Source organism: Podarcis tiliguerta (genome assembly GCF_965153285.1).
Source record: "Podarcis tiliguerta genome assembly, chromosome: 9".
NCBI classification, from domain to species: Eukaryota; Metazoa; Chordata; class Lepidosauria; order Squamata; family Lacertidae; genus Podarcis; species Podarcis tiliguerta.
Window position 1 is genome coordinate 71,584,232 of NC_139542.1, and position 27,532 is coordinate 71,611,763.

The 27,532-nt window shown below is 45.8% G+C and overlaps 2 protein-coding genes across 6 annotated transcripts in view; one reads left to right on the plus strand and one right to left on the minus strand.

Annotated features, from left to right (window-relative positions):
* PPP2R2C (protein phosphatase 2 regulatory subunit Bgamma) overlaps positions 1-27,202 on the minus strand; it is a 49,199-nt gene extending 21,997 nt beyond the window's left edge. The window contains exons 1-4 of one of the 4 annotated variants that reach the window (XM_083399091.1): positions 27,127-27,202; positions 24,207-24,391; positions 21,126-21,248; positions 19,795-19,954 (exon numbers count right to left, since the gene is read on the minus strand). In XM_083399091.1, coding sequence (XP_083255217.1) covers positions 19,795-19,864 — 70 coding nt within the window. In that variant the 5' untranslated portion in view covers positions 19,865-19,954; positions 21,126-21,248; positions 24,207-24,391; positions 27,127-27,202. Of the gene's footprint in view, positions 1-6,937; positions 7,045-19,794; positions 20,754-21,125; positions 21,249-24,206; positions 24,392-27,126 lie in introns of those variants that run through there. The other 3 variants (XM_083399093.1, XM_083399090.1, XM_083399092.1) reach the window with 3 other exon arrangements.
* Positions 26,681-27,532, plus strand: part of SH3BP2 (SH3 domain binding protein 2) — a 32,103-nt gene continuing 31,251 nt past the window's right edge. The window contains exon 1 of one of the 2 annotated variants that reach the window (XM_083399043.1): positions 26,681-26,817. The gene's annotated coding sequence lies outside the window, so the exon portion shown is untranslated. Of the gene's footprint in view, positions 27,349-27,532 lie in introns of both variants that reach the window. The other variant, XM_083399045.1, reaches the window with a different exon arrangement.

A 27,532-nucleotide genomic window follows, 5' to 3' on the forward strand; every position in this document is an offset into this window, starting at 1 on the left:
GACGACTCCTGCCTTTCAGTGTTTTTAGCCAATAGGTGAAGTTAGAACTGTGATTTGTTTGTTTGTTTCATAAAATTTATACATCGCTTGCTTGTTAAAAAACCACAAAGTATTCTTGTACTTGCGACATTTTTCCACCTTCCCAGCATCAAGCAGTTGGTCCCTTACCTTTCCCGCCCCGACCTGGCCACAGTGATCCATGCGGCGGTCATCTCCAGGCTTGACTACTGTAATTTGCTCTACGTGGGGCTGCCCTTGAAGCTGTCCCAGAAACTCCAGCGGGTGCAGAATGCTGCAGCGAGGCTCCTCACGGGGTCTCTGCCATGGGAGCATATTCACCCAGTGCTTTTCAAGCTGCACTGGCTCCCGGTGGAGTACAGGGTCAGATTTAAGGTGCTGCTTTTGACCTTTAAAGCCCTTCACGGCCTAGGACCCTCGTACCTACGGGACTGCCTGTTCTGGTATGCCCCACGGAGAGCCTCAGGGTCCATAAATAACAACACCCTAGTGGTCCCAGGCCCTAAGGAAGTTAGATTGGCTTCAACCAGAGCCAGGGCCTTTTCAACACTGGCTCCAGCCTGGTGGAACGCTCTGCCTCATGAGACCAGGGCCCTGCGGGATCTGATTTCTTTCCGCAGGGCCAGTAAGACAGAGTTGTTCCGCCTGGCCTTTGGCTTGGAGCCAATTTGATTCCCTCCCTCCCTCTCTTTCTTTTTTCTTTTCCTTCTCCTCCTGCAATGAGGCTACATTTTAATATTTTAATGTTGTTGTATTTTAATTTTGTTTCTAAGTTGTAATCATTCAGCTTGTTTTTATTATTGCTTGTAAGCCGCTCTGAACCCGGCCTTGGCTGGGAAGGGTGAGGTATAAATAAAAAATTATTATTATTATTATTACTTTATTTTGAAAAATAAACTACTACGTTCTGCAAGACAGGTGTCCCGTTTTACTTGTACTATATAGCCACATCGATTCTTTTTCAGTTAACATCATTCTGATTCCCAAAGTAATGGGCTGATGTTTTTATTTCAGTAACAAAAAGTGATATGCCGCACACAAGTATTTTGGGTTTCTCAAGTGAAAATGAATGAGGAGGCTGGTTGGTCTGAACAGGCACACTGCCATAGCAACCAATCAGCGGCCCAGCTACCACATGCCTGAATCACAGCTTTATTGCACCAAAGCCAGCAGTGACTGATGCCAATGAGATTATACAAAAAAGTCAGTATTAGAATTGAAGGATAATGGCTTAGCTATTGGTTTTGTGTCCTGTGGTTTTTCTTTATAGCCTGAAAAGTATGCCAGGTAAACCTGTGGTTATGTCCATGGATTCCACAGAAGCATGTATGTAATTTCTTCTTTAATTTCTGCTAATTTAAATGTGGGGACGCGGGTGGCGCTGTGGGCTAAAGCCTCAGTGCCTAGGGCTTGCTGATCGAAGGTCGGCGGTTCGAATCCCCGCGGTGGGGTGCGCTCCCGCTGTTCGGTCCCAGCGCCTGCCAACCTAGCAGTTCGAAAGCACTCCCGGGTGCAAGTGGATAAATAGGGACCGCTTACTAGCGGGAAGGTAAACGGCGTTTCCGTGTGTGGCTCTGGCTCGCCAGAGCAGTGATGTCACGCTGGCCACGTGACCCGGAAGTGTCTTCGGAAAGCGCTGGCCCTTGGCCTCTTTGAGTGAGATGGGCGCACAACCCTAGAGTCTGTCAAGACTGGCCCGTACGGGCAGGGGTACCTTTACCTTTTTAATTTAAATGTATCCCTGTTGTGTTTCATGACTCCCCTGATTTTGTATGTGAGCTGGAACTGGTCTATGACCGAAATAATAAATTCATTCATTCAATTTCTTTTTTAATATCTAGCTTGAATATCATAGAACCAGGGTCCGCAACGCAGCACCTAGATGCCCCAGGACCTGCTGCTCCCTCAGTGAGGTGGCCCAGCTTTCAAATTATCGGAATTTGGTTAGTTAAGGGGAAAATAGGTCTAAAAATAGAGAATCCTTGGATGCCCAAATACAGGTTTGGGGCTTTTGCTTTGTTGAAATCAGTCTCTTCACTGAAACAATACATCTTCCTTCTCTTGATAGAAAAATTGGGAATTCTGCCTTCTGTATGGTTGGACTGTAGCTTAAGAACACGAGAAGACCCTGCTGGATCAGGCCAGTGACCCATCTAGTCCAACATCATCTTCTCACAGTGGCCGGGCAGGTGCCTATGAGAAGCCCATGAAGAGGACCTCAGCACACTCTCTCCTGTTTCCAGCAGCTGGTACTCAGAGGCACTGCTGTCTCCAACACAGCCCTTGTGGCTAACAGCCCTCGGTAGTCTTGTCGAGAACCAGTGTGGTGTAGTGGTTAAGAGCGGTAGACTCATAATCTGGTGAACCGGGTTCGCTTCCCCGCTCCTCCACATGCAGCTGCTGGGTGCCCTTGGGCCAGTCACACTTCTCTGAAGTCTCTCAGCCCCACTCACCTCACAGAGTGTTTGTTGTGGGGAAGGAAGGGAAAGGAGATTGTTAGCCGCTTTGAGACTCCTTTGGGTAGTGATAAAGCGGGATATCAAATCCAAAGTCTTCTTCTTCTTGTCTTCCATGAATTTGTTGCTTTTAAAGACATCTGAGTTGGTGGCCTTCACTGCCTCTTGTGGGAGCTAATTCTATAATTTAACTATGTGTTGTGTTAAAAGGTACTTTCTTTTTTCTGTCTTGAATCTTCCAACATTCAGCTTCACTGGACGTACCTCGGTTCTAGCATCGTGAGAGAGAGTGAAAAACTGTTCTCTCTCCACTTCCTCCCCACCATGCATGATTTTATACACTTCTGTCATTTTGTCTCTTACTCTTTTGTCTAAACTAAAAAGCCCAAAATGTTGTAACCATCCCTCATAAGGAAGCTGCTCCATCCCTTTGATCAGTTGGGTTGCTCTGTTTCGAAACTTGTCCAACTCTGCAACACCCTTTTTGATACGAGTCACTAGAACTGAACAAGACTTTAATTTGTCCAATTTGTCCAAAGGAACAAAAAGGAACTGGGCTAACTGCCCACCATGTTGACTGGGAGCGGCCGCCGGGACCACATAACACTGGTTCTGAGAGATCTGCATTGGCTCCCAGTACGTTTCCAAGCACAATTCAAAGTGTTGGTGCTGACCTTTAAAGCCCTAAACGGCCTCGGTCCTGTATACCTGAAGGAGCATCTCCACCCCCATCGTTCAGCCCGGACACTGAGATCCAGCGCCGAGGGCCTTCTGGTGGTTCCCTCATTGCAAGAAGTAAGGTTACAGGGAACCAGACAGAGGGCCTTCTCGGTAGTGGTGCCCACCCTGTGGAACACCCTCCCTTCAGATGTGAAGGAAATAAGTAGCTATCCTATCTTTAAAAGACGTCTGAAGGCAGCCCTGTTTAGGGAAGTTTTTAATATTTAACGCTGTATTGTTTTTAATACTTGATTGGGAACCGCCCAGAGTGGCTGGGGAAACTCGGCCAGATGGTTGGGGTATAAATAATAAATTATTATTATTATTATTATTATTATTATTATTATTATTATTATTATTATTATTATTATCATGTCTCGCTGAGGATCACAAGTCTCCAAGACAAAATCCAACCTTCTATGTATGTCTGCCCAATCATAACTTTTCAGGTTTTATAGCCTGACAAGACATTATAGCATCACTTCAATTAGCTCGGGGTTATTATTTCTCTCGGAGAAGCTGAAACAAAATGCACCCAACAAGTCACCTCTCTTTCACGCTCACAAAAGCACACTTGCACACAGATTTATCAGAGCTGTTCAACCACCCAAATAAACTAATAATACCCATACTTCCTGCATTACAGATGTTCATCACTACAGAATCTATGTCAACAGTGTGATGGCTTCTTTACACAACATGATTAATTTCCAAGACTCCTGGGTAGATCTCTAATGCAAGAGATATCAAAGCAGCAAATGCTAAATGCTGGTATTAGCCGAACTCTTTTTTGTGTGCTTTGTTTTTGCATCAGTCGTCTCTGCTAAGATTTATTGAGCCCTTACGGAAGTATACAGGATCTGCAAGCAATCATTATGCACTTGGTATATTGCCACTTTGCAACCGCTATCTTTGCTCGGTATAATAGATTACATTAATGCTGAGTTACTTGCCATAATCTGAAGACTGCACACACAGAATAAGGAAGGGAAACATGGTGCATAACACAATACATGAAAACAGCCAAAACCTAGAAGAAGACTTTCAGTCTGTGCAACACTCAGTGGACACAGGGAGCCTAACAGAAACGTCAAAGGAACTCGCTACAGGCTGTACCATCAGAATTCAGGCTGGGTATCTTCCTTGCCTACGAAAACAAGGGATTCCAAGCTGTTTAAGCCACATCTCCTTGTTGGACTGCCTTAGCTCCCTCACAGGCCAGCCTTGGAATGGTGACCTCCACCCACGAAACACAGCACACCTACGGCTATCTTTTATGAAAGGGGCAAGTGCTGTAGTGCCGTTGTGGACTAAAACTCTCATCAGTCCTGACTATTGGCTAGCTAGGGTGGATGGGAGCTGCAGTCCAAAGCACCCTGGTAGGCACCATGCATGCTGCCCATGCTTAAGGAACAAAAACCTACCCTTGACAAAGTGATTTGTTTAAAGCAAACGGAGTTTCCAAGATGCCCCACCAGATATTTGGACTACAACTCCCAGCCGCAGAAGACTGTCACCTCATAATACCAAAGACCTTGAACACCAATGCGCTCAAGGAAAGATTAACATGAGTAAACATAATTGTGTACAGTGCATATAGACAACTTATTAAATGTTAATTAATCACCTCCCACATATATGTCTCAAGGTGACATATGCAATATGATAAAATCAGTTAAAAACCAGCACAGAAAATAACGGCAAATGAATTTTAAAAAGAAAAAAAATGTGACACTCATGCCAGAGACCTATTCATCCAGTTGGGAAATATCATTGGGAACAAAAATGAATTCAGATGTTTTCCAAAAATGCAGAGAGTGGGCCCCTGTTGTATCTCGACAGGGATGCTGTTTCACAGAATGGGCAGCCACATCAAAAGCCCTGCTCCGAGATACTGTGGAGGATTCTGATCTCTTTGGAACTGCTAGGAGAAAAATCTCCCAGGGGCTGCTGTGATCTGCTGGGTATATAATAGATAAGGCAGTCCCTCATGTAACCTGGTCCTAAGCTGAATGGGACTTTATGGGATAGTACCAATAGCTTAAACCTGACCTGACACCTGACCAGTAGCATATTGGCAGCCAGTGTAAGTCCCCAATTAAGATGCTGTATGCTGGGAGTAGTTTCAGCAGCGTAGCTAGCTGCATGGGTGCCTGGGGCAGAGCGCCCACCCTGCAGCTGGGGGCGGAGCGAGTCACCCATGGGGTGGGGCAAGCTGCCCATGGGGGTGGGGCAAGCCAAGGCAGGGCTGCATGGAGCCTCTCCACAACCTCTCCCTCGGCTGTAGGGTGGCTGAGGCGGTGGGCAGATGCAAGCCCTGACACGCGTGGCTCAGGCACACTGCAGGCCCCACGGTGTGGCACCCAGTGCCCCCCGCCTCACCTAGCTATGCCTCTGGATTAGGCAGATTCATGGAGGAGAGGGCTGTCGAAGGCTACTAGCCATAAAGGCTGTGCTGTGCTTGCAAAGTTGGAGGAAGCAATGCTTCTGGAAACTACTTGAGGGGAGAGGGCTCCTGCAGTGGTGTAGGTGGGGGTGGGAGTTATTTTTTCTCCAAAAACACATATTTTTGCCATTTTGTCACCCCCTCAGTGATGACACCAGGGGCAGCCTGCACCCACCGCACCCCCCTTCCTACGCCACTGAGTAGTTTGTTCGCCCCTTCCAGGTAACCTATGTTCTGCACTCGCTACACCCGCTAGACGAACCTCCAGGGTAGCTCCACATAGAGCACATTGCAGTGATCCAGCCTTGAGGATTTATGCAAACCCGCAGGTTCTTCCTCAGAAGAGATGCTTAGTTAGCACTATTGAGCATATATGCACAATAATGGAATTTGGAATTTGCCCAACATCACTTACTGGCAGCTATAATGCAAGATAGTGAGGAGACAAAAGCCCAGGCTAGCTGCAAGCAAGCTGCACTCAGAGAGTGAGTGCAACTCTTCTGCAGCCCATACAATAAGTGTCAATTAATATTGTTCTTCCCCCACGATTTGTAGCCCAGCAGCAAAAGGCTTTGACTATACAGTGGTGCCCCGCAAGACGAATGCCTCGCAAGACGGAAAACCCGCTAGACGAAAGGGTTTTCCATTTTTCAATGCGCTTCGCAGGACGAATTTCTCTATGGGCTTGCTTCGCAAGACGAAAATGTCTTGCGATTCTTGCGATTTTTTTTCGCTCCCCACCCCCTTTTTCTAAGGCACTAAGCTGCTAATAGCCTTTTAGCAGCTAATCCGCTAATCCCTTAAGCCTTTAATAGCCGCTAATAGCCACTAAACCACTAATAGCGCTAATCCGCTAATGGGCTTGCTTCGCAAGACGAAAAAACCGCTAGACGAAGAGACTCGCGGAACGGATTCTTTTCGTCTTGTGAGGCACCAGTGTACTGTCACCATAAGCCAAGCCCATTACGTCGCTCACAGGGCCAGCCCAAGACATTTTGGCATCTGAGGCGAATCACAAAATGGCGCTCTCCCCCTGCCAGGGAAGAAGGGAGGAGCGAAGCTCTACATTGGGAGCAAGCAGGGAATAAAGATCTTCTACGTGTGATGCATTCCTCGGAGGCCAGATCTGCTGCCTCTGTGGATCCTGCTGCCCGAGGTGGTCACCTCACCTTGCCTCATGGGAGGGCCGGCCCTCCTCTCATCCAAGTGGATGAGTGTCCACGGAATACTAACACATTGGGCAGCTTCATGAGTCACTGGCATGCAGGCCACTGACTGGACAGACATAGAGACTGACCTTCCCACTCACCTCCAGAGGTGCTCTCTTCAGAAGAGGGTTCAGACACATTGGCATGGCAGTGTGGGGAAGGTTGCATGGCTGCCGCCGCCCATGCTATGCCAGTCCTGTGGAGAAATAGAGGACTTCAATTTCCAGTGCTGCCAGTTCAGCACCTGTCAGGTTACATGTGCAGAAAAAGAAAACAAACAAAATTCTCTAGCCCCATCTTCATTAGGAACAACGATGAAGAGCCCTTAACTTCATATGCACTGCTCTTTTTTTGAACAATATTTAGGCAAAATATTTGCAAACACCATTATTTTAAAGAATTGAGTTTGTAACATGTGTTTGCAAAGGATGTGTTGGGGGAAACTGTTTGCAATAAGGAAAATGGCATTTTGTGCCTTTCCCCTTCCCTAAAATATTTCTTATGGGATGAACTCTTTCAGTAAAATCTTTTGATGAGGATATGTATATCCTCATATAATATATATATATATGGTTTTCTAAGAACAAAGAACAAATGTGACCAGCTTAATCCTCACATTTCTACATGAACCTCAGCTGTGACTTGCCTCTTCAGAAAGCAGATTTGACCCATTAATGTGCCATGTTTGCTAGCGTGACTTACTTGTTTTTGATACTGACTCTCCTGTAATGAGGAGATGCAGGGCATACTCTAAGGCAGGCATGGCCAAACCTGGCCCTCCAGATGTTTTGGGACTACAACTCCCATCATCCCTAGTTAACAGGACCAGTGGTCAGGGATGATGGGAGTTGTAGTCCCAAAACATCTGGAGGGCCAGATTTGGCCATGCTTGCTCTAAGGAGATAAAACCCAAGTTTTCTGGTCCCACGTTCTACTTGAGGCCTTTAAATGTGTGGTTGTTACATCAAAAGAGTTCTGGTGGATCAGACAGGGGCACCACCTTGTCTGGCCTCCTTTTTCCGAGAGAGCTGCCTACACAAAAGGAAACAAATGCCCTGCCCTGTTCTCTGTTTCTAGCATGTGCTGTTCAGCCTTTTAACACCACGCCTCTTTAATAATCTCCCTTTCAAGTCTTCTAACCTAGAGGCTGTCAGCACATCCTGTGGCTGTGGCAGTGGATCTGGTAAGTCAATTATACATTACATAAAATTCACCGCCACAGGATGTGGTGGCCCCTGGCTTTAAAAGAGAATGAGACAACTCATGAGCCTTCCTTGATTATTTAATATTTTATAGACCGCATTCCTATGGTCCCTGGAAGAGTGTCCCAGGGGGTCATTGAATGCTCAAGACCTGCCTCTCTGAGAGGGTGATCTGAAAGTGTAGGGTCTCTCCCCACTGCCTCAGATACCTCAGTGGCCCTTGCCTCACTAACACCAGAGCTCTGACATCAATAGAAACAAAAGCTGAGCGTCTCAGGAAGTGTATTAGGGGGGACGGTTTGAATCTGAAGGATCCAAAACCTCCCCACTCAACCCAGCACGCTCTCAAAACCGGGGCAAATATATACAAGCCCAGGATATGGCATATATATTTTGGAAACCATGGGAGAGAGACATTCCTAAAGAAAACAACAACAGGGCAGTTCCACACTAAACATTTAAAGCACATGTAATACACATGGATAGTACATGACTCCCCCCCCCCCCAATATAATCCTGGCAGTGGCATTGCGTGGGTTGTCAGCACCCGGGGCAAGGCAAGTAATTTGCGCCCCCCCCCCGCTGCACTGTCCCTCCCCCAGATAGTCCCTCGCTCTCTCTCCACACTGCATCGCACGCCTGGCACCCTCCCCTCCACAGTGGGCGGCGACCCGGCGGCTCGGATCGGATTCGCACAGCCAGCACTGCAGTGAGAGAGAGAGTGAGCCAGGTAGGGGCAGAGAGCTGCGAGTGCGAGTGCCCCCCCCAGATGTTGCGCCCGGTGCGGCCGGGCCCCCCTGCACCCCCCACGCTACGCCACTGAATCCTGGGGACTGTAGTTTGTTAAGGATACTGAATTGTAGCTCTGCAGGGGAGAACTACAATTCCCAGGATTCTTTGGCAGAAGTTGTGTGCTTTAAGTGTGTGGTATGATCTGCCCCCCGAAAGAAATAAAATAAGGGGAAATGCCATTCCTCCTTTCCTTCCACCTTGCGCCTGGCAAGGGTTTGCATCGTCCCCTGGGAGGATTGCTCTGCCAACTAATTGATGTATTCCAAGCCCTCTCCCACAATAATTCAGTTCCAACCTCAACAAAATAAATGGTGTTGCTTCTAAAAGTCTTCAAAGATCATGCAAAAGTGCACTTAGGTCTATGGGAAATCTTCCAATTATAATTTCCCTGTAACAGTCTAAGTGCAAATTAATCTAAAATGCCTTGTGTATTGCACTAGAAATTAGTCCATCAGAAGTCCAAAGTGATTTCCTCCATGATCCCAATGAGAATGTTCAGCTCTTGTAATCCACATCCTCTGTTTTATTTCAACATTTAATTCGTATGCTATGTTTAAGCCTGCAAATCAGGGGTGGGGAACCTTAGTCAGGGGACTGAATTCAACCCTCCAGGCCTTTCTAGGCCACAACCCCCCTGCCCAAGCCACACCCTTCGCCAGTCCTGTTCCACACCCTCCTTAGAAGAAAGAAGATTCCACCTAAACATTAGGAAGAACGTCCTGACAGTAAGAGCTGTTTGACAGTGGAATTTGCTGCCAAGGAGTGTGGTGGAGTCTCCTTCGTTGGAGGTCTTTAAGCAGAGGCTTGACAACCACATGTCAGGAGTGCTCTGATGGTGTTTCCTGCTTGGCAGGGGATTGGACTCGATGGCCCTTGTGGTCTCTTCCAACTCTATGATTCTATGATTCTATGATAGATTCACCCCCCCCCCCAATTTGGACTGTGTCTTTGAATGCCTCTTCCTTGCCTGCACAAAGATGGGGAACAGTGGGTGGGTGTGGCCCTGTGACTTTTGCATGGGTGAAATGTTGCCTGCTGTACATCCATTGATCCCCTGGCTGTTGCCCCTGCTTACCTCTTACCACCCCCACCCCCTGAGCATGCAGCCCTCAGATTGGAAAATGTTTCCCACCCATGCTGTAAAAAAAAAAAATGATACAAGACAGCTAGAAGCTGTCCTCAAGCAACAAAGTCTGATAACTCCTATCGTTACACACATTTTTGTTTATCTCTTGCATGTTTGCATGTATCTCTCAAGGATTTCTAGAAATAACACAGTACTGATAGTTTCTGGCAATATGCTGGCAACTGAATCACAAGGTGTGCTGCTATGTCATCTAGAAGCTCAAATAACACAGGCAACTTTCAAAGCACCTCAAACATTAATATTCTTCAGTGAGGGCAGTTTGCATACTGAGGTGCGAACCAGTTAGGGTGGCATAGACACATGGGTGTATTGAGCCTTAGGTATCAATTATGCACTCGGTTATCTTACACAGAGTTTTTACTAATCCTGTGCAGATGACTACAGTGTGGCTGTTATGTACTGAAGTTCTCACCCTGAGCCAGCAGGGGGATACTGTAGATAGTTATGCAAATGAAGGGTTGAAAGTGACGTTCAGTGATTGGATAGTTTTAGAAAGTTGCTACTGTAACGTTGTACTGGAGCTCTATATAAGCAGGCCGACTGAGGAGCCCTTCAGCTCAGTTCTGTTCTGGTCTCTGAATAAACAAGAGCTGTTTGAAGAATCGCTGTGTCGTCTGATATGTTCACCCACAACTTAACAGTGGCCATCTTCAATATGTGGAAGATGAAGCATGATTATTCACCAGCCATTGTTCAGAGCTCCTTCACAGTGCCTTTGCACACTTCTACTCAGATTACACAGACACAGCCTACAGTTTGTGTGCATGAAGTCTGTCTGCAGGAGACCTGGACAATGTATGAAGTTTGGGAGCAGGTCCAGGAGTTGCAACCGTGTAGTAGAAAAACAAAATATATGTTTTCAGATTATTTGCAACAAGTGGTAATGCCATCCGGAGTGCCTATTTCTATCTCTGGCTGGTTTGCTGCCTCCATTGCCCCTTAGACGATTACTTGGTCAATGTGCTCTATACTCTGGTGACATCCAGATTGGAGTATTGTAATGCACTGCCCTTGAACACAATTCAGAAACTTCCTGTGGTGAAAAATGTAGCAGGCAGGCTGAAGGGGGAGATGACTTCAACCAGTCACTTTTGCTTCAGACAAGAATGGAATCTGAAAGTAGCAGTTTCCTATACTAATAGTTTAGGGACTTTTACCATCTTGTAACCAAGCTACATTTTACAGCCTGCAGAACTTTGCTTACTGCTGTATGGGAAAGTATGTGAATATGATCTTTGGGGAGTTTGTAAGTAAACTATTTTATAACTTACCAAATGTGTGGTCTTCTTCTATGCTAGGGGAAGAAGGAAATTTGGAAGTAGATTTTAATGTGGAATACTTTGGAATTAACTGAAAGGGGCACCTTTTAAGGATTTAAAGCCTGTATTTCCACACTTCTATTTACCGGTAGTTCATGTTTTGCCAAAGAGCACAGGAGCTGACTAATGAGTTCTTTGTCATGTGACTGTGTGTTATTGTATTGGGAGATATTTAGTAGGGCAGTTCTGGAGTTGCTTCTATTACCTGTTTTGTTATTTTGCAGATCTATTGTAAAACTGATATCCTGAAGGATTGAATTTTGGAGCATTCCCACCATATGTGGAGTTATGTGCCCTTGGTGGTGCAGCCTCCCCAGCACCTAGGTGAAGTTCCTGGATGTATCATCGCTAGCTTACATGGTGTTAGGTATCACCTGTAGATGTCTTTATATTGTTAACCATGCCATGTTCTTCAGATGAAGGGCAGTATAGAAATTTAATTAATTAATTGCACTTTCATCCAGTATTTTCTGTTTCACTGCAACTGGTATATTTTGTTCAAGTCTTTCTTCCAGTTCGTTGCTGATGAGGAAATAAACATATTTTTTACATATATTATACAATACACGTATATCCCTCTACTATTTATATACAAATCAGTTGCCTTCCTTTCAAAGTTAATGACGTTCCAGATGGATAGCTCTGTTAGTCTTTTGCAGCAAAGAATCTTATGGAATTTTAAACACAAATTAAATGCAGTGGCTAATGGCCTTTCAAAAACCATCTACAGTTGCATGTCTACTCAGAAGTAAGTCCCAATGAATTAAATTGGGTTTACTACCAGATAGGGATAGAAGGATCTGTCAATTTCTGCTCTCAATTTCTCTTTCCCATTTTTCAAATCTTAAATTCAGTTTTCCTTATTTCTGCAACCATTTATTAATTTTTTAAAATCCTAATGAAATGCCTTCCTCATTTTAGAGTGAATTTCTCCTAAGAACACATTTTTGTAATGCAGTTTTGACTAATGTGCACATTTTTGCAAGTGTTTTCTACCTTTATAATGCATTTTGTACCTTGTTTACACTAATATATTCAAGTTTATGTACACGTTTACCTAATTTGTGATTTTTTGTAAATACTGGTTGGTTGGAAAACTGCACTGCAAAATTCAGGTACTGTAAGTGCAAAAACGGCTATGTTTCACTTCTCATGTTGTTTTGGAAACTGCAAATTTGACAAATTCAGCTTAATTTAACTCTCAACTGAATCAAATTTCTTCCCCAGCCGCACCAGCTTGATTTTACACACTGACCGACCTTATTTCTCTCACTCAGGCATTAAGGAAGGATGTTTCCTTGTCATAGCTGTCAACTTTTCCCTTTTCTTGCGAGGAATCCTATTCAGAATAAGGGAATTTCCCTTAAAAAAGGGGAAACATTGACAGCTATGTTCCTTGTACGTTGATAACTTATAGTATGTGAATTGCCTTTTTCATTTTCATTTTTTTGAAAGATGAGACATGGAATAAGTTATGTGATACACCCAGTAGTGATGGATTTTCTTTTTATGAGTTTAATAAAAGACAGTCATTTCTAATTTTTCTACCATAAAATATTCAGTATTATTCAACCATATTTCACAGTCACAGACTGAATTGACAACTTGTCTGTCTTCCTCTAATTTCTTTATCCATCCTGAAGGAGACCCGGTTATCAAAGAAAAATATTCTAGATGACTATGATACAAAACGTAAGTGTTCCCTTTCAGAATGATGTGATGACAAAAATCCCCTGCAGTGGAGCAACAGGAAGTGTTCTGCGTGAACTGTGTGTTATTTCGTTTTGCATTATTCAATGCTTTTGATCTGCCAGTTTCAATTACAAAGAGATTAGCATTTTAGACAAGATAATGACCTCACCCTTCAGATGTAGCAACTGGTGTGATTTCAACAATATAGTTCAATGCTTCACACTTTCTTGAGCCACCACCTGTCTAGGTTGATGCTATTAGGTCTCATTTGATAGTGAGAGATTTGGAGATTGCTCTGCTTACAAATACGCGAGCAGAACCAGGGCTGAGCCAATACATTTTGCTGCCTAAAACAAAGGACAAGATGGCACACCTCCCAGTTTTAAATACAGAGGCAGATCAATCTGACAGTTGAATATAATTTCAATTTCACCACACTTGAGATCAGCAAGTTAACCTAGGGACACAGGGCAGGTTGTGTGGCACACCCATGACTATCTTCCAACAGAGGGAAATGGCCAGGGGCCCCAGGAGGAATGGAGGCCCAGCATCCACCACAAGATCCGCCCTCCCCAGCATTCAGCACTCGAAGAGGCTGCCCCAGTCTTCGTAATTGTAGGGCCATAGCTGAGCACACCAGAGTGGAAGCAATTGCATTCTAAAAGCAGATGCAAAATTGCATCAGATTCCCCAATTGTGCGTGGGATCCTTAGCCAAACCCCGACTGCTTCCAGTCCAGATAAAACCAAGCTCTAAAATGCCCCACTCTCTGTCTTTTAATTCACACTGCAAACCCTTCCACTAGTTGAAAGGTGGCATCTTCTAAAGGGACTTTCAGTCATTCGGGAAACAACAACGGATAATCCCTATTAGCAAGAAATGAAAGATAGCAGCCAGAAATCTGAAGGGCTTTTTTTCCCTGGCGGTGCTCAATGGTACACCGTACTGGCACCTCCCCCCCCCCCAAAAAAATATTGTGCTGTAGGGCCACCACCTTCCATTCTTTGGCTGGGGCAAACCATAGAGGTGAGCATGGGCAGTGTGGCTGGAAGAAGGGGAAGGGAGAAGGAAAAAGGGAGAATGCTGGGCGGGTGTGAACAGCAGATGGAGCAAGATGGGGGGAAGGTTAAGGAAGGGGGAGGGGCATGCAAAGTGGGAGGGGCGGGAGAGAGAGAGAGAGAGAGAGAGAGAGAGAGAGAGAGAGAGAAGGGGGGTGGAGAGGATCATGGCAAATACTGGCACCTTTTTTCCTAGAAAAAAGCAGTGCTTAACATCATGTACTCAACACAGTATGTACCGTATATACTCGAGTATAAGCCGACTTTTTCAGCACATTTTGTATGCTGAAAAAGCCCCCCTCGGCTTATACTTGAGTGAGGTGGGCGGTGGCGGAGGGACGAGTGCCTTTGCCTCTGTCGGCGGCGGAGGAATGAGCAGCCCAAAAGCAGCCCTTTCGGGTTGCTTGTTCTTCCTCCGCTGCTGCCACTACCACCAGGTTTGTGGTGTGGTGAAGCAGCTTATACTCAAGTCAATAAGTTTTCCCGTTTTTTTGGGCTAAAATTGGGTGCCTCGGCTTATATTTGCGTCGGCTTATACTCGGGTATATACGGTACTTGTTATCTGAACCTTGGAAACTCCAGTAATATGGTAGGCCTGCATAAGCACACTACTCTGCCCCAACACTAGGAATTATCCTAATATTGTATCTGGCTTGAGTGGATCACACGCGCCACCTTGCCCCCGCGATTGAGCATGCTGCACAATGTCAGCACGCCCCGGGCCGGGCTCTCATGACATCAGCACACCCCAGTGTCCAATCCTCGTTCAAAGCCAACAAACTTTTCTCTATCCACTTCCTCTATGCCACGCATAATTTTATAAACTTCTATCATGTCATCTCTTCCTTGCCTATTCTCCAAACTAAAACATCCCGAATGATGCAACCTTTCCTCACAGGAGTCCTTCCATTCCCTTGATCATCTGGGTTGCCCTTTTCTGAACCTTTTTCAACTCTGCCTGAAATATACTCGGAGTCGAGTGTGGATTTCATGCTCTTTATTCAGCTCATAGTAGTGAGGAGGAATCCTTTTTGATGTGAACCATACATATTACATGAAGGTCCAGCTATGCAAACACTTGTTATATGAACTTTCCGTTATCTGCACGTGAAGGATCTTTACTCTAAGGTCACTAAATGAATGTCTGGTTCAAATATCTGAACGGAAGGACCTTCATGTATACAGATGCAGCAAGAAGTTGTTCAGCGCCCTGACTGAGCGCAATCTATGGAACTATGGTCGGTGAAAATAAAATGAAAGGAAAATGAAATGAAATGAAAGGATAGGAGAATCTTCTTTTAATCATTTGGGGGTTAACCATTCTGGGTTTGGGAATTCACTGGGATTTTCCCAATTAAGAATGGAAATTGTCAGCTCACCATGCAGACACTCACCTTATGAACTGTTTCTCATGAACAGATTAGGTTATACAGATTTGTATAATGCCATGGTATTGACAGACATATTTTCCATTCCTTTCCTAATGATCCCTAGCATAGAATCTGTCCTTATCACAGCTGTTGCACACTGGGTCCACATCTTCATCAAGCTATGACCTGAAGGTCTCGTACCTGATCTGGCCTGGCCTGAGCATGTATGTGAAATTAAGATTTTTTTTGTGTGTGCCAGCATGCGTCACTTTACACCTGTTTACACTGAGCTGCATTTGCCATTTTTATCACCCATTCACTCAGTTTTGGAGAGGTTCTTTGGGAGGCCTTCACAGACTCTTTTTTATTTAATTGTCATGGGCCCTGATGAGATGCCAATGTGGGGAGCTGGCTTGACCAGGACGAGGGGAGTGGGACCTGACATCTGAAGCGGGAACCTGAGAGACAGCTTTCATAGTGGCTACTCCCAGGCTCTTGAACTACATGCCAAGGGAAGGCTGTCCAGCCTCATCTGAGGCAAAAATATTTTTTCATCCAAACAGGCTCTTTTGTCTCATAAGGCAACTTCCGTGGTACCTCGCAAGACGAATGCCTCGCAAGACGAAAAACTCGCAAGACGAAAGAGTTTTTTGTTTTTTGAGTTGCTTCGCAAGACGAATTTCCCTATGGGCTTGCTTCGCAAGACGAAAACGTCTTGCACCTTTTTCTTAAAACCGTCAATGCGTTCCGATGGAAAACCATCAATGCATTTCCTATGGGAAACCATGCTTCACAAGACGAAAAATTCACAAGACGAAAAAACTCGCAGAACGAATTAATTTCGTCTTGCGAGGCACCACTGTTGTTGGAATCATGCTGCCATTGGTTTGGCTGCTGTCTGTACTGGTTTGACTGATTTTATTGATGTGAGATTAACCTGCCTTGTTTTCATGATTTGATTCATTTTATTTTGTATTTTTCTTTGCATTACTTCTGCTAGCTACCTTGAACACCACTTGGTAGCAACAAAACAAAGTAGTGCCTTCCCTCAAGTCCCATCCTAGCCAGAAGCATATTATGTTGTGATACTGAATTCAGTTGATACTACAGATACTCAACAGGGCTTCAATCTCCTTTGCTTATTGCCTGGTCAGGTGATCTACTAGGGTAACGATGGTCCACTGGGGTAACAAAAATCAGAGTAAAAGCCAAACTGGAATGGATCTGAATTAGGGCTGCTATAAATCTTGGAATTGGGCTGCGAAATGGCATTCGGGCAGATTTTTGCTGAATCTGCAAAATGTCCAGGAAAACCCAGACGTATGGCAAGTAGGGCGATTTTTGTTTAATTTTTTTTTTAATGTGGCAACCCTATCTAAATAACCAGTTTCACCAAACTATTGCTGAAGTTGTGACTCATCCACAAACGACAATCAAATCCCAGATGGCAGATATTTTTTCAGTGATCGACCTGGCACTAATATGCAGCACCCCATTAATCCATTGTGGTTTAAGGCTTGCTGAGGAAATTTCCAATGCAGTCCAGTTCTTTCAGTAGACCCTTGAGAAGAAAACCAGGGTCATCTTGTTTGAAAAAGTTGAGGAACACTGCTTTGGAACTGACACTGTATCTAGAGTGAAGTTGGCATTTATCACTCAGCATTTTTAAAAATTCCCATGTTTGGCTTCAGTGGATACGTTAGGTACATAATTACAGGGAAATAAGTTTCCATAAATATCCTCAATCATTATCTACAATTATACCCTTTCCCAGTGCTTTGGCTGTACATGGCACCATTGTCTGATATTCTTTTGGCACTAGGTGCATAACTTCTTAATTGCCCAGACTTTAGAGCCATTATATGTTATTTTTCAATCTGCATTGCTATTTACTGAATTATAATGTTTTATTTTATCATATTTATTTTTCTTTGATAGTGCTTCAAACTTCTTTGCTAGACCTCTTGGAGTATTATTTCTGAACAAAGAGCAGTACATCAAATAAATAAAATAATCCCTAGTAAGTTTGGGCATAGCATTAATTCCTAAAATGTGAGATATATTCTATTAAGAAAAGTCTGCAGGAATCTATGTTTTTTTCCCCAGGAAAGGCCCCCCGCCCGACCCCAATGTTTTCTGATGCAACATTTTCCATGTTTTGTCTCAACAGGAATAATTCCCAAACAGGAATAATTCCCAAAGCACTCCTGTGGCAAGACTGGCCCTAAGAGTCCAATTAAGTCAGCTGATCTATATTCATAACCTAGGTACACTTTTCATCTACAGCTCCAGATAGAACTAAGAGGTAACAGAGATGCCAAACACTGATGTCTGATGGTGGATGCCCTCCATTATTTTTTCTCCTTTTCCATACAGAATACTTATGTGCACCTCAATTTATTTATTTCAGGAAGATTTCAGGTTCTCTTTAAGGGCCAAATAAGCCAAACAGTAGGTGGAGGTCACAAAATGAAAGGAAAAAAACTTGAGACATGTAAATTATTCCCAAATTAACTTCTGTTTCAGCCATCAATTTAAAGGTGCTCAGATCCCCCACCCAAACACACAATTGTGGCATGTGTGTGAAGAGATTCTACATATATATACTAATACTTTGCATATGATGTAAGCCACCCAGAGTGGCTGGGGAAACCCAGCCAGATGAGCGAGGTAATAATAATAATAATAATAATAATAATAATAATAATAATAATTGCTTGGGCCAGGGTCACCTCCACATGTAAGATTTCCATATGTGCATGTTGTAAAGCCACCTGACACATGGTGACATGGTGTGCGAGTGCGTCAGCAGTGGGGGCGATGCGGCCGCTTTGTACCATCCCCATCCCCTCTTTTATCACATGAAGGGTATTTTGCATGAACACCCCTCGTGTTAAAATAAAATAGGAAGTAATGAAGAATATGACACTTCGAACCTGTTTTGCCATGAGAAAATAACAGTTAATTTGTAGTAATATTTCTATGAACGGTATGGTGGGGGAAGGCAGCTCTACATTCCCCTTCAAGGCTACTCTAGCAGGAAAGTGACTAAAGTTTAAAAATAAATGCAACTCAAGTATTAGCCACCATGAAAGCATGAATCAGCAGTATGCTCAGCAAAATGAAAAAGAGCTATAACAATACCCATTTTCTGGGCATGAGATATTTTTAATATATAAAGATATAACTGAGCAAATTATTTTCTCCGGTGGTAATTACTGAGGACACCAAATACTGCTCTGGATCCTTGAAGAATTCAGTTTCTATTTAACCTACATCTGTCCACATGTACAAGCCTACATGGCTAAAGCGAGCACACCACAGTTGTCCCATTGCACATTTTTTGCCATCCTTCATACCCAATAAAAACGACCTTACCACCCGATTGCAAAATATGTGTAAATAATATTTAATATAAAACAAAAATTGACATGCATAGGACAAAAAGCGCACAGATGCAAGACTTCAAACAACAACTCAGAACATAAAAGCAGAAGGCCTTGGAGTCAATGCTTGTAGAAATGGCTGTTTTGACTTAATTTTTATATTGCTCCTTAAGTTCAGGCAAGTGATGGGGGTTTCTCCCAAAATTGTGTTTGTAGTTCCAGTAATAAAGCTGCTTTATACTTCTAGAAAAATGCATATCGTCAGTAATCGAGCATGGCCCAGTTGATTAAATTTATGTAAGCTGCCATCCTAGCTGAGAAAATACCACACGGAAGATGCTACAGAAACAGGCTACATGCAACACACGACAACGACATGCTTGGGAAGTTCACAACCTGATCACACAGTGACTGATAGGCATGTTGCTCAGTCGTGACCGACTGTTTTAAAACCATATTTCCAGTATTATGCTACGCAGCTATACATTGTTATGGATATAAGCCCTGCTTGCCTGTAAAATATATTTGTTCACTATAAATATTTTAGCATCCATGACGTTTACAGGAACAAGCTTTTTACATAACATTCCAGACAGAAAGTCAGAAGAGACTCAAAGGGAAGGGCTCAATTAAAAGAGATCGGGTGTAAGGTGAAGAATACATATTTCCAAAGGTGTATGGAAGCTCAGCCTATCATATTAATTGATCTCTCAAGTTATTTCCTAGGCATTCAGTTCCAGCTGCTCACATTCCTCTCAACAAGCTAATCCAAGTGCTCCATTTACTTCGGATTTTTACAGGAACCTGGCAAATTTCCTTGCATTTTAGCAAGACCAGAGAGATTTGGCTTCTTCATCTGCTAAACATAAAAATTTTGCTTTCATTATATATAACTTACCCAAACAAGTGAATACAGGTTTTGATTATAAGGCACTAGCATTCAAAAACAAAAAGATAAATTATGTCGGCATCTGCATTACCTTCAGTCACATAGTTGTGGTCTCGAAGAAAGCCATGGTTAATTTTCCGTGTGTCTGTGTCCTCGCCCATTTACAGCAGGATTACTCAGCATGCCTGTCCGCAGTGGACTGATAGAATCAGCAGAGGTCGTCACAAGAACACCATCCATGCTGCCACTGCCTAGCAGAGGCAAGAAACAGACTGTGGTATGATGTGCAGCATAATGAGAGCTTGCGATGCAGCCAAGATTTGAAGGTGAATGAGAGAAAGAAGAAGCACAAGATCGGCTCCAAAAATCAACAATGCAGAACTCAAAATGCCAGAAGGGGTCCAGATGCAAAGCAAAGAGGCCCTGCTGACATAGCTAAATTCTCTAGCCAGCTGCTCCTTAAATGAGCTCCTGTGCGCAGGCAGCTCCCAAAGCTTGCCGCTGAGAAATCTTGCAGGATGTGAAGAAAGTGGCAGGCAGCTGACTGCAGCAAATGCTGCCTGGTACTAGCTCAGTGATTGTTGCTGCAGCTACTGCTGTCATCTGCCTATGCTGCATCTGAGCAAGCCCCTCCCAGCCAGCATCTCACTATCCAACCAGGAAAGATTTGCATGGAAGTAAAACTGAAAAATGAGAATGCAGGCGAGGATTTCAGCTTGTGTGCCTGGAAACCAGGCCTTGAAATTTAAAGAAGAAAATAAAACAAAAATACTAAAATCAACCTGCTCTACATTATCCCATTCTAGGATACGATTAATCTGATCTTATTCATTATTTGTTATAGCTGTAGCAATTGCGTTCTCCTGTGCTCACGTCTTTCTTTCTGCATTATGTTGCAGTCTGGGATTTCTAAGGTAGGAGGCCCTCCCTACTTGCTTTGCCATGCTTCTTGGGAGAGAACCCTGACACTCTAGATGTTGTCGACTCCAGCTCCCATCAGCCCCGGCCAGCATAGCCAATGGTCAGGGATGGTGCAAGTCCATAAGTCCCTAGTTCATAGCATTTTCAACATCTCCAACACAGCAATGAAGATGGAACCCAAGAGAGAAAAGTTCAAATAAACAACTTCTGTATGGCCCAAGTCAGCAAAAATGGGTGGTTTTAGCAAAGGGGTGTTGCTTATAATACTCATTGTATATAGATGCATTCCACATTTTTGACATTCAGTGTGTTTCATACAATCACACAACTCAAATATCCTGAATCAGCCATATTACAAACTGAGCAAGATTATAGTTGCTGTGCACCCTGCCCCATTTATCCACCAGTTCTCTCTCGCACATCTTGCTCACCTGTAATGGGGCAAAATCAACACACAAGCAATGGAGGAAGTAGGTTGTCAGTTATCCATTCAAAGCATACCTGGAGTCCTTTCTGCAAGTGGAACAGCAAACAAAAGGACCAGCAGAGGTAAGTATTCACAAATTTTTGCTTCCCAGTTCAGTGGCAGCTTTAACATAGCTGGAGAAGTCATCAGGCTGGAGCCTGAATGAGAAATACAGAGCAAAAGATGCAGTGGATGAAGCTTCACTTGGTGCCTTTTGAAACATCGCCTTTTGAAACATCACCTTTTGAAATATCACCGTAACTTCCAAGTGAAAATCTGAATTTGAATTACACAAACACTGTCAACTTTATATGGGCAAGGAAGAGAGGTTCAACAGGTTTTAGTACTATGAGGTCTCAACTATGCTATAAATCAAGATGATTTGTCCAACCATTTAAAATTTGGACTGGATTATTTCCATGGCAAGTGCTAGAAGCTGTCTGTTAAAAAACAGTCACCTATACTTTATCCTTAAAATGCGCATTCAGTTGATCACAGCCGGTATTTGATGGCTGTGGTGGCCCTTCCCACTTAGCAGTAGCCTCAGAACCACCCAAACGAGCCCTGCTGGTCAGCTACTTGAGGCTGCAATGCAAGCTGCGAAGCATGCCTTCTGAGCTGTCCACACTGCTGCACGGTAAGCATGAATATGCACACTAACCAGAGCTTGGTCAAGTTCAAAGCAAGGCTTCTGCCAGCAAGGGAATCCCAATACCTTTTTGCACTCATAGCAAAACATGCTACTGCCACCAGTGGCGTTGCGTGGGTTGTCAGCACCCAGGGCAAGGCAAGTAATTTGCGCCCCCCGCTGCACTGTCCCTCCCCCAGATAGTCCCTCGCTCTCTCTCCGCACCGCACCGCATGCCTGGCACCCTCCCGTCCAAAGTGGGCAGCGACCTGGCGGCTCGGATCGGATTTGCACAGCCAGCACTACAGTGAGAGAGAGTGAGTGAGCCAGGTAGGGGCAGAGAGCTGCGAGTGCGAGCGCCCCCCCCCAGATGTTGCGCCCGGTGCGGCCGGCCCCCCTGCACCCCCCCCCCACGCTACGCCACTGGCTGCCACCCTTGTGATAGGAATGGGTGAGGCTCTGCAAAGGCTTCCCCTCAAGGAAAAGACCTTAGAAAGCCTCGCTGCAAGATTGGGGGGGGGGGTGGCAAAATCCACAAGGGCGTCCAGAACCCCCCCTATGGCCAATACTCAGTGAGATGGGGGCATTCCAGAGAGCTTTGGCACTGACCTCCCTCCACCTCTAGGGGCATAGCGGCACACCAGTGCCAAAACAGAGCTTCTTCCACAGCGGCAGAAGTGGTGGGGTGGGCAGGATGCCGCCTCTTGCATTTCTGCTGCCTGATGAGGCTGCTGCATCCCACCTCAGCTGTGGGCCAGCTCTGTGTGCTGCCATGTGTCTTCATAGCCCACAGCTCCTCAGAATACCAGGGAATCAAATGTGCTCCACAACGCCAGAGCAGATACTCAGGGGTGATTATGCCAACCACCCATCTCAACTAGGGCTGGCCCAAGATTTTTGGCACCTGAGGTGGACCACAAAATGGAACCGCACCACCAGGGAGGAAGGGGTGAGTGAAGATCTACTTCAGGAACAAGGGGTGGGGAGCAGTGGCGTAGCGTGGGGGGTGCAGGGGGGGCCGGCCGCACCGGGCGCAACATCTGGGGGGGGGGCGCTTGCACTGGCAGCTCTCTGCCCCTACCTGGCTCACTCACTCTCTCTCACTGCAGTGCTGGCTGTGCGAATCCGATCCGAGCCGCCGGGTCGCCGCCCACTGTGGAGGGGGGGGGGTGCCAGGCGTGCGGTGCGGTGCGGTGCGGAGCGGAGAGAGAGCGAGGGACTATCTGGGGGAGGGACAGTGCAGCGGGGGGGGCGCAAATTACTTGCCTTGCCCCGGGTTAGGGGGCACAAATTACTTGCCTTGCCCCGGGTGCTGACAACCCACGCTACGCCACTGGTGGAGAGTGAAGATCTACTTCGGGAACAAGCGCAGGGGGCGGGAGGATCTAATCAACCTTACCCAACAGTGGGAATCAAAGGCCATCATGGGCAAGGGTGCTTCTGTGAATCACGCTGGGTATGTGCAGAGCCCAGGAGATCCCAATATTTCCTCCCTAAGGGTGCAAGGAGACCATCAATGCAATTAGTGCCTCCTATTCACTGAGAGGCCACTGTGGAGGCGGCATGTAGGGGGCTGCCAAGGAAGCAGAATGTCTGGCTTCCTGGCAGCGTGTCGCAGTCATTGCTGCCACCACAGCAACAGAAGAAGGCAATGCACTCCTTGGAGGCTGGATCTGCTTCTCTTGCGGCTCTTGCTGCCTGAGGCAATTGCCTCACCTTGTCTCATGGGTGAGCGGCTTGGCCCTGATTTCAACTCACGATTCCACAGTGAGATCAGGGCTTTGACAGGATGTTCTCAGCTGTAAAACCCCCCGGAGCATCCGGGAATTGATCAGGCTCCAGGGGCAGACCATTCAAACCGGTACACCACTCTTCTAATGTGAATTACCTCCACCAACCCAAGCTTCACCAGATATTGGTCAGACTACGACCACAGGCACAGTACCGTCAGACCACAACTTGCATCACTCAGGGGAGAGATTACATTGAAGGTATGATCTGCTTGGTGTGTCAGACCGATGAACATTTGAGACAGCCACATGGTTGTCATGGAAACCACAAAGTCCCAAGCTGGCCCAACAGCAGCCTCTATATGGATGTTAGACTCATTATGAACTATTGCCCTGAGGTCCGCCAGCATAATGCTAGACATTTTATAGCGAAGGAAATGGAACTCCTATTGGTGATGCTCATGCCTTGGCTCTCCAGTATGGCCTGGTGCTGCACCAAGTAGGTCAGACCCACCCAGCTGACCCACTCAGGTCTCAGTAATACATGGCAAGTTGGCGCCTTCATCCATGATCAAAGAATGGCTGAGCATGGCCTTATTTTGTACTGACCTGGCATTACATAGTCCCACTGCCAGACCAGAGGACTTGGTGGATAAGTGCCCACTTGAGTTCTAATCAGGGAAAATAGTTTTCCTCTATCCGCTTTCTCAATGCCATGCATACTTTTATAGTGTACTATCAAGTCAGTTCTTACTCACCTTTTCTTTAAGCCAACCCTCAGCCCCCAATGTTGCAACCGCTCGTTTCTGGAGAGTTGCTCTAGCCATTGATCATTTTGCTTGGCCTTTTCTGAAGCTTTTCTAACTCTGCAATATCCTTTTTGATGTGATCAGAACCTCACTACTTTCTTTCATCTGTCCTGAAAATGCTGTGTGTGACAGCCCTGAAAAAAAGGTGAACTCCATGTTAGGGAACTTTAGGAAAGGAACTGAAAATAAAAGTACAAATATCATAATTCCGTTATACAAAACAGTGGTATGACTACATTTTTAAATAATCTGTAAACTTCTGGTAACTAAGCCTATATAAAAATATTATTGAGCTGAAAATGTGCAGGGAAGAGGAACTTCCTTATGAGGAAAGGTGAAAAGGGGATTTTTTTAGTTTAGAAAAAAGTAAGTAAAGGAGGAGGACATGATAGAGGTGTATAAGATTATGCATGATTTGAAAAAAGTTTAAAGAGAAAAGTATTTCTCCCTCTCTCATGGCACTAGACCTCATGGACATTCAGTGAAGCTGAATGCTGGAAGATAAAAGAAAATACTTATTCACAGTGCTATTTTTCTAGGGAACAAGGTGCTCGAATTCACCATAAATGACTTTCTTGTTCTCTTAAAATGGCAATGGCACCCATCTGAGAGGTGCCGGGACTGAGTTCATGTGAGTTCCCCTGGAATAAAAGCCCTGCTTCTTCACATAGCACGTAGTTATGGTAAACTATGGAACTTGCTTCGACAGAAGGCAGTGATGGATGGCTTGTAAAAGAGGATTAGACAAATTCATGGAGGAGAGGGCTATTGATGTCTATTAACTATGCTGGCTATGCTCTGCCCTCCCTCCACAACTGGAGGCAGCGATGCTTCTGCATACAAGCTGCTGGAAACCACAGGAGGGGAAAGCACTATTTGTGCTCAGGTCCTGTTTCCCACTGGGGGATCTGGTTGGCCCCTGTGAGAACAGGATGCTGGACTAGACGGGCCCCTGGCCTGTTCCAGAAGGCTCTTCTCATGTTCTTAAGGCAAACCATGAATTCCTTTTGGCATGTTTCCATCAAAGAGAATGTTCAGAACAATAAAGATGCATAAAAGTATTTAAACTCAAGATTAATAAAAATGTATGAGATTATTTTTAAGGGGGGGGGAAATCATATTTAACATAGCTCTTCGAATGTGTTTCTACAGGTGGTAGATGACTGAAGCTGCTGCCGGTTTCCTATTAATTCAGTGCTGGGAAGCAGTTTTCCATTACGCGTATCCAGAATTTTCAGGGTCACTGCAAATGAGGCAGCACGGAGGGACCGATTTACATTTCGCCCCAGGGTAGCTTTCACCATGTAGCAAATGTTCAGGTTCCTGCGAGTTCTTTCTTCAGAGTCACCAAGACTGCGCTCTTTAAACCTCCCAGACTTGGACCCTCTTGAAAGTTTACGAATAAGGGGTTTCCGCATATGAACCTCCATCTATTTATGTCACTGGTAACGCAAAAGGGAAAAAAACCCCAATGCGGAGGAGGGTGTTGCGTTCGCAAAGTAAAGGAAGGATTGGACCCTGATTAAAAACAAGACACGAGGCTTTGACCAGCAAGGCTCTCGGAGAAAGTGCGTACACCACACCCCTCGCCAGGCCATTTTATTAGCAAAAGAATCTTTTACACAGTGCTCGTAAGAACCAATCATATTTCCTCTGAGCATTTCATCAAACCCCACGTGGGGAAAAAGTTACACTACAACACTAATTAGCATGCATATATTTTGGGGTAAATATGTTGAGAACTACAAAGGGGTAGTAAATAGTTGAGAATACAAAGAAGAGCATCTGGCAACCCCGAGGTAATAAACAAGGAGTACATATGATAAGAAGGAGGGCCAGGAGGACAGTGACCATTATCCCCCTAATGTGAGATCTGTTTCCTGGCCCTAAGATTAACATCCTACATCAAGTAAACTTGCCCACTATCTTTGATGACCCAGGACGCCTGTCTAAGCAACTGGGCTGTGTACTTGACAAGAGAAATGGGCAGCAGAGGCAAAAGGGCATGGAAAGGACATGAATGTAGAATCTTATGGGATTTAATCAGAAATTATCGTCAATATATCAAACCCAGTCAACACAATGTCTTCATCGTGGACACGATGGCTTGATGTATATTTTATAACTCCTCATGGTAATCCCATCTGATCCCTACAGAGGGAGATGAATTTACGACGTGAACGAAAGAAAGAAGAAGAAGAAGGTTTCACAGTTGCGTTGACAATTCGGGCTGAGGCAAGAGGCGCTTCAGGGCTCTCGCGCCTTCGGGGAGCCTGACTCCCAGCCCGGTATCGGGCGCGGGGCGCCATTGCGACGGGCGCCCGGCGCACCTCGAGGCTTCTTCTGGCGAAGGTGTCCCGCGCCGCGTCCGCCTTCCCTCAGCCGCGCAGAGGAGGAGCCGGGGCCGCCGCCGGGCGCTGCGAGGGAGGCGCAAGTCCGCGCGCGAGGAGGAGCCGGGCGGGAAGGCGGAGGCGGCGGCGAGGATGGCGGCCCCGGGGGGCTCCCGGCGGCGCCGCGGCGGGAAGAAGCGCCCCTGACGGGACTCGCGCTATGCGCGCAGGTAAGGAAGGCGGGAGGAGCGGCCTTGGCGCTCCGGAGAGCGGAGGAGGCGCCCCCGGAAGCTGGGGACCGGCGGCAAGCGCAGCCCGCCCGCTTCCGCGCTGCTGCTCAGCGGCGACGGGGGTTGGCTGCGCTCGCAGCAGGTGCTCAGGCCGCCTCTCCCTCGGCGGCGGCGTTTCCCAGGTGCGAGCCCGGAAAGCGGCAGGCCGCGTGTGGAAGCGAGCGCGGGACGGGCGCCGGGCTCCCCTTCCCTCCGGGCGGGCGGAGCCCTTGAGCTGCGCGCCATGGCCGCTTGAAGGCGTCTCCTCACACTTGGGAAACGGCTCCTCCTCGCTCTCTCTTGGCTCGGGGAAGTTTCTTCCGCTTGTGCGAGCTGATAAGGCGAGAAGGAAGGCCGAGGGACCGACTGCAGCAGCGGGGAGATCTCCCCAGACTAGGGCGGGTGTCCGCCGCGCACACACCTAACAGCAGCTTCTCAAGCAGCAGGAGGTAGAAGGAAATCAAGGCGGAAATCAAACGCCCTGCAACTGCGGTAGATAAATTTTATGAAATAAATAAAAAATAAATTATATTGATAGCTCAACTTTTGTGACTTTTAAAAATATATATATTCCAGAAGAAGCATTCATCATCTTCAGTTTGGAGAAATGTCGTTTGGTCTTTTTAGGCATCTGTACATAAGCTTGTACAGATGGTAAGCTTGGACGCGGGTGGCG